Raw genomic sequence first — 7,307 nt, forward strand, 5'->3', positions numbered from 1 at the left:
CGAAACATTGTGACTTAAACGTACATCACTTTTTAAGCCAGTTTGGTCGATTTTTCAAAGAATTTCCCCGCGTTAACCAAGAAAGCTGCGGTAAGAAACGGCTTACCGGTGGTACTGGAACACCCTGTGTATAAGGCCAACAGATTCATTAACGAAATAGCGGCCTTTACGAAAATCCTGATGCCTTAACGACAGGCGAAACGGCCTTCGTAATGTGAAAAGTACACGCTCTCGTTCGTGGCGTGAGAGATCGCACGGACGCACGCACGCACGCACGCGCGCGCTCGCTCACACATGTGCCACATAGATAACTTCCTTCGTAAGGTAGAAGAGAGACGTACGACGCGTGTGCCAGACGGACGGCGCGGTATCAAAGGATATTTACCCTGTCAACAGCGCGGCTTTACGTGGCGGAGACGCCGCTACGTCTATAAGGGGAGAACATATAGTACTCACTCGTACCGAGATAATAGTAATGGGTATTATTACTCCGCTCTATTATTTTACGATCTAGCGCTTCCCGGGAATTGATACATTATCGTGGAGTCGCGCCGAGCAGAGCCGAGCCGAGCCGAGCCGAAACGAGCCGTCCGATTGGCGAATGATTAACAACGTAAATAACCATCATTTTTTCTAGATCTACTATCTACCACTCGACATATCGCCCGTGTAAATCACATTGACGCGCTAATGGGAAATCGATATCGACCGGGAATAAAGCAAGTCGCGTTAATCATGGTACTTGAGTCAATTTCCAAATGTAATGAGCTGAGTTAAGTGCCGATTCCGAGGGAAATCGGTCCACGTCGAAACTTTTTTCCAAGCCAGGCAGCCGATAATCAATGTATCCGGCGAAAAATTGACGGCTATAACGTTACGTTACGGCCGTGCGGTTGAAAACCTATAATCTCGCGCGCCATTTATGACAAATCCTAAAAACCGGCGCGGCCAGCTGAGTGACACGTGCGCGATCGCGCGGTTATTTAGATCCGCCGCGAAAAGGGGGAAAGAATTGAACGGCTCCTCTCAAGTCGCTTACTAAGCGAGGCTCGGTACGCGTTATTGCTTAATTAAGCCTACATTTGCGCCGTGCAAGCCGCATACTGAATGAAGTTACGCTTAATCGACTGGATTTGTCTTCTGCCGGGAATACGAATGTCGTCGCATAAATAGATTCTATTGCAATTGCCGACCGGTGGCTCGGATTCACTCCAGTTTCTTTCATCGAGCCTCAAATCCTTCTCCCTGTTTAACTCTACGTGCGACGAAAGACAACTCGCTCTCATTGTACAAGAGCTTAAGTATCCGTTCAATTTTTTAGTCGACTCCGCGCGTAATGGCAACTTTGAAATTGATTCCATACCGATAATAATAAGCGGGCTTGTGTTACGTTAAAAGTGTAAAGGGTTCGGGAACACTCCCTCGAAAAGTGCCTTGCAACCCCGAGGGAAGTCAACGGGGATATCGTTACAATAAGTGAGCTTTTTTGTACACAAATAACACAAGTAATAGCAACGTCTTATACCGGGCTGGCTCTCAAAGTTGAAATGGTACACAAAATTTAAGCGACAATTAATTTCAAAATCAGTTTCGAACCGTTTCAAGATCGGCGCGCAGGTTGTCGCGTCGGAAAACGGATGTACTCGCAAAATATCATTAAGCCTCTAAGATCCCGACCGTGTAAGGTGTTTCTATTAGTTTCGTACGAGCTCAGTTCGAGCCGCAGCTACCACAGTTCTCACACGTATACGTATATTTATAACTCGACTCTGTCTTATCCGACGACGATGATTGACTTAGTGTCACTCGAAAAGGACCCAAAAGAGTCGAAACGTTGTGTAATTAAGTGATTAAATAATTAGCCAGTTGGGTTGACATAAGTTTCCCGTCTCAATCTTTAATCATTACCGGTGACAATAAGCAAACTCTCCTTTCTACTATTTGTCTATTACTTCGAACATGTCAGAGGACAGCTCTCGATGCCAGTATTTCATTTAAGCGCCGTACATTCCGTGTCTATTTAGGTATTGCATTTGTTGTTCCTATTCGTAATCAAGTTTTTACATTGCTAAATTTTGTAACACCACGTACTATTTTTTTTTTAATCCCAGCCTCACCGAGGACGACCCGAAAATGGGTCGAAACGTTTGGATGTTAACTGATAAAGTGATTAAAGAGCTCGATATTGGATAACTTCGCACGGACACCTGCGGTTGGCTCGCACCGGCCCTTCCTTCCTACCTTACTATTTCTATTGTGTTATTTATTTCACAGCGTACGCACATGCGTGCGACACACGCTCGAATCGAAATTAAAATGATCATATTAACATATGATCTTTGGCACGCTGAGAAAAATGTCCGATGAAATATCATCGGATAATCCAATTACATAACAGCAAACGGATGTGTCCGATAAATCAGATAAATTTCATCGGATGCGTCCATAACTTGACGCCGTTTAACAGGTTTATCCGACGAGAATTGTCCTCAGTGTAGGTTCAACGTCTGATTACCGTTTCGTCGAGCGTTTCCGTCAGATCGAGTAGGGATTTCGCGCACGGGAGAGAAGCGAGTGGCACAATTCCAGGACTACTGCTTACCTGCATCTGCAGCCACGAGTAGTCGATGTAGGCGGTGGTGGTGGCGGTGACGGCTCCGGTGATCCCGGTGATCCCGGTGGACGTCGCCGAGGAGATCTGCTGCCAGCTGTCCTGCGCGTTGCATCCGAGCACGGTGGCGAGGGGCCCGTCGGGCTGGGCCCGATCGGGCACTATCTGATCGGCGGCGTACTGGGCGACGTAGGACGGCTGGATCGTCGGCGGCTGGACGCCGACGGCGGACGGTAAACCGGGCAGAGAGGCCGGATGAGGGTGCTGCGTAACCCCCGTGGTGGCCGCGGCACCGGCGGGCAGACAGCACACGCTCGCGTCCATCCGTGGCGGCGGAGAGTCGTAAAAGCGTAGCTGCTCCGGCTCCGGCTCCCGTGTCGTCGTCCCGCCGAGGGATAATCCTCGCGGCACCATCCAATCCACCGGCCGACGGCTGAGAGGATCGATTCGCGGATCCTCGGATCCTCCCGCCGGCAATCTCGGTCCCTTCGTCGCTTCTCTGGGGCTCTTCAGCTGGCTCGGGACGGCAGGTGACGACGACGACGACGACGCGGTACTATTATCATCTTCCGCGGGGGCACAGCGAGGAGTCGATCCGGCCTGGGTCGTCCGAGGGTTGACTTTCGCAGCACCATCCAATCTGCGGCCGCCGTCTCGCCCGCTCGTGCCTTATCCGCCAGCGATCGTCACCGCGCTAGGAGCTCTCGGGGCGCGCGACGACGGATCGGTTCCTTCGATCGGAATTCTTCCGCTTCTCAGATTCCGGATCCGTCCGCTCGTCGGGTGGGTAAAAGTCGTGGCATATCGCTGTCTCGCGCGCGGCTCGGTTTCACGCAGTGTCACTTCGATTCGCGATATCCGACGATACTTGGCGACAGTCACGTGCGCCGGTGCCGCGTCGACGAATCCAGGTCCCGCGTGTCGAGTCCAAGGAGCTCCGCGCGCGAAATACTGTCCCGCACCAGGCTGTACTCGTCGCGAGCATCGCGTCCTGCGACAAAACAGACGAGTTATTTCTCGCGGTGAGGAGCAGCGGAGAGAGCAGTCCGTTTGGCGACGTCGCCGTTGCCGTCGTCGCCGACGCCGCCAACGCGCCGCGCCTGTCGGTGGGCACTAGCGCGAGCAGGAACGCGCATTCGGCGCCGATTTTCGAATCAAAACACGACTCACCGACGACGCTCCTCGAGTTCTCGCGGCCGCGCGTTTCCCAAGCGTCGGATGAGACATCGGACAAGTTCGAAGCTGGGCTCGATCACTCGCGACTTCGCGCTGCGCGACGCTCACGCGCGGGAACGACAATCGAGGAGACGTTTCTTCCCCGAGAAATCGGCATCGGCCCCTCGCCCGGCGATTCTCCCTTTCCTCCCGCGAACTGTCACTACTACGTCGACGAAGGCACGTTTTCGTCCAGCCTCGCCGCCGGCACTCGCGACAATTTCGAGCGAACGTGACGATCCCCGGAGCGCCAGGCTCTCGCGCGACGCGAGATACGAAAGGGAGCGCGTGGGGCTCCAGCCGGGATGCGAGAGGGATAAGGGGCGCGCGCGCGCGCGCGCTCTCTCTCTCGCCGACGATCGAGTGCGCCGATCGTGGCCAACCGCCACGAGATCCGCGAAATGACGTTTCTCGACGGTGACAGCGCGGACTCCCGTTAACGCGTTGACGCGCGCGCGTGCTCGCCACGGAGGACCACGAGGACGAGGGCGGAGAGAGAGAGACAGAGAGAGAGAAAGGGTGGGAGAGAGGGAGACGGAAAGAGAGCAGAGGACTTACGAGGTGAGGGTGACGGTGGCGGTGGTGGTGGTGGTGGTGGCGGAGGTGGTGGTGGTACCGGTGGTGGTGGAAACGATGATACGGAGGCGAGGGTGACGGATCAAACTAGCGCGCACAAACTCTTTAACTCTGCGCTCGCGTACCGTCCGCGCTGCGCACGCGCATGCGTGGATGCGTGTCGTCAAGGCAACGGTTCCAGAGTAACTGCTTGGCGAACGCAGCCCTCCGCGGCGATCGTGTCGCTTCTCTCTTTCGCGCGCGCGCGCGCGCGCTCACACTCTCTCTCTCTCTCTTCCCTCTCCTCTACTCTCTCGCGCTCATTCCCGATCTCGCGCGCCTGGCTCACGCCCCGGGCGCGACCGATTCGAGCGGTCTAGGCGGCCATCGAGCGCACGCCCCCGTCCTGACACCGCGAGCGCCTCTCACTCCCTCTCCCTCTTTCAGGCACGCCGGTCGCTCGTCTTGTCCCCCCCTTTCTCACACTCTCTCGCTCTCTCGCTCCCCGCTCGCGCCGCGTATATTCATCCACGTATATACACACATTTTCCCCCTCCCGCGCAATGTTGTACCCTACTCACTCACCTTCGGTCTCCTACGATTCCGTTGTCTCGATCGCGCGCGCGCCCCGCGAATCGCCGCGTCCCTCTCCCGCACACCGCGCAAACACGACACAAGCGCGAACGCCGCCCGCGCGTCTCGACCGCGCGCGATTATCGACGCGAGCGATCGAGGGACTCCTACCTCCGCCGACTTTGGCACACTTCTCTCGACGTTCCCCCGCTCGCCAATCGCGCCCCCCCCCCCGCCCCGCCGCCGTTCTGCCGCTTTCGCGCGCGGCCCCGCCGCGTCTCGCGGTTACTTTCTTCCGAGCCGTGTATCATCCCTCGGGTGTCCCGCTAGCTTGCCTCTCGCGCGAACCCTCTCGTGGCGCAACGTCGACGAGAGGCCGCGCTCGCGGCCAACTTCAGGTCGGAACGGGCGAATCGCGACTCGCGACGCCGCGCGCGAAATAACGACCGGTCTGAATGCGCGGCGGCGTAATAATTAATTTTGAAGAAACGCGGCGATGATGTAACCGGCTCGCTCAAGGTATCGCGGACACCTTGACACGTCAAGTTGCACTAGTTCCGTGCGTTACGCACTGTCGCACTCACGCATTGTCGGTTAAAGCGTTCGAAATCGATACCCTCGTCTCGACTTGCTCTATCGCACAACTGCCCGCCTGCTTCACGATGGACCCTTCTCGCGCGCGCGCGACGCGCGAAGATCTCTGGTCGGTTCGGCATCGATTAGTAATTTTTGTACTCTGAGCTATTTTCGTTACGCCGTTATAAAGTAACGCGTGTAACACGTTCGATCGCGCACGTAACTTTCTCTCCAGCTGAATCGGAAGGCCGTGCTGGAAATTTTCGCACGGGCAAACCGATCGCGCGAGCGCGCGCGCGCGCGAAACGAAAGGACTCGTTCGCGAGATTTCGAGGCACACGACGAGGAACCGAGCTGAAAAAAAAAACGATGCGCATTCCGCGACGTATATTCGTATCGCGCCTCGAATCCTCACGATCGTTTCATCTCCCGCGTGTGTTTTCTTGTATGCTTAGGACGCTGCGGCACCGACATTATCGCTCCAGCTTCATCGACGGACGCACGACGCAACGATGGGCAGATCAATCGTTGAATCTGAAAACGGATCAGTAAACGTGTCTGCGATAACGAAAAGTGGGAAACGGACCCAGTCAACGAAACGACGAAGCCAGCGTGTTAATTCATAGATTCCTAACTCATAAAAATAGTAATAGAGTCCCCTATTGCGTGATAGGTTCCTAATGAGAGATAGCGGAGTTTAAATTAATCATCCGTTGGTTCCACCATGAATTTATTACTTGGAGCGAAATCTGTTTGACGCAAAACTTGTTAGATCGTGTAATCGTTGCGAAAAAAGACTTGTCACTGAATTTGGACGTTGAAAACCTACTGCCTCACGTTAGAATCCTATCTCATAATAGAGGACTTTCCTCTACTTTCGAACAAAATTTTGGTCACGATTGTAACATCCCGGGAAGAAATGGAAATATCTCATTATGTCTCAATCATATCTAATTATATCCAATTCTAAAATCATCAGATTCTCAGAGATTTGACAACTTCCTCGAACGTCCGAGGTTATCTATTGAGATCTAATTATGTTCTCTTAGGACATTTAATTGTAGATTTATATCTCAATGGATAACCTCGGACATTCGTGGAAATTGTCAAATCTCTGAGGATCTGAGCATTTTTAGAATTGGATCTCGCGAGATACCATTAAATATTACACGATTGAGACCCACATGCACAGTAAAAAATACAATGTTAATGTAGCATTTTTCACATGTCCCAAAAAGTTCACTCTAAATTGTAAGTTAAAATAACATCCATCGCGCTTTTTGACAAATAATAAATGTTAATTAATTAACACTATACTTCACATTTATGTTTATGTTCTTTTAGCCGTAAGCGTAATGTAATAAAAACAGACAGGATAAGTACGAATAGTTACATATTAAATAGTTGAAACAATGTTGAAGAAATGTCGATATTACATGTTTCGGTTGATTTTGTGAAATAGTTGTGTTAAACGAACTCAAAATGATATTCAATTTTTACGTGACGTACATAAAGTGTCAAGTTATTATGTTAACATCAAAGTAACACATAAAAATGTTACGAAAATAATAACATATCTGTTTTACGTTAATTTTACATTGAAATAATAATCAGGTCTTGGTAACACAAGAAAATTTTAACATTTCAACACACGACTTGTTCCATTTCTTCCCCGGGATGTAAGGTACAAAGGTATTTCCTTATCTGCGCGCAAAAATATTAACAAATTAAACATGAATTCGGAGAAAGTGCATTCTCTCGTTTTATAAGAATACCA

At 51.9% G+C, this 7,307-nt stretch overlaps 1 protein-coding gene across 2 annotated transcripts in view; it reads right to left on the reverse strand.

Annotated features, from left to right (window-relative positions):
* LOC105561246 (Krueppel-like factor 8) overlaps positions 1–4,063 on the reverse strand; it is a 48,906-nt gene extending 44,843 nt beyond the window's left edge. For both annotated transcript variants that reach the window (XM_012011051.1, XM_012011050.1), the window contains exon 1: positions 2,603–4,063. In XM_012011051.1, the coding sequence (XP_011866441.1) occupies positions 2,603–3,025 (423 nt within the window). In that variant the 5' untranslated portion in view covers positions 3,026–4,063. The remainder of the gene's footprint in view (positions 1–2,602) is intronic.
* Positions 4,064–7,307: the final 3,244 nt, after the last annotated feature.

The sequence above is a fragment of the Vollenhovia emeryi genome, unplaced genomic scaffold (genome assembly GCF_000949405.1).
Source record: "Vollenhovia emeryi isolate VEMERY1.0 unplaced genomic scaffold, V.emery_V1.0 DF939209.1, whole genome shotgun sequence".
NCBI classification, from domain to species: domain Eukaryota; kingdom Metazoa; phylum Arthropoda; class Insecta; order Hymenoptera; family Formicidae; genus Vollenhovia; species Vollenhovia emeryi.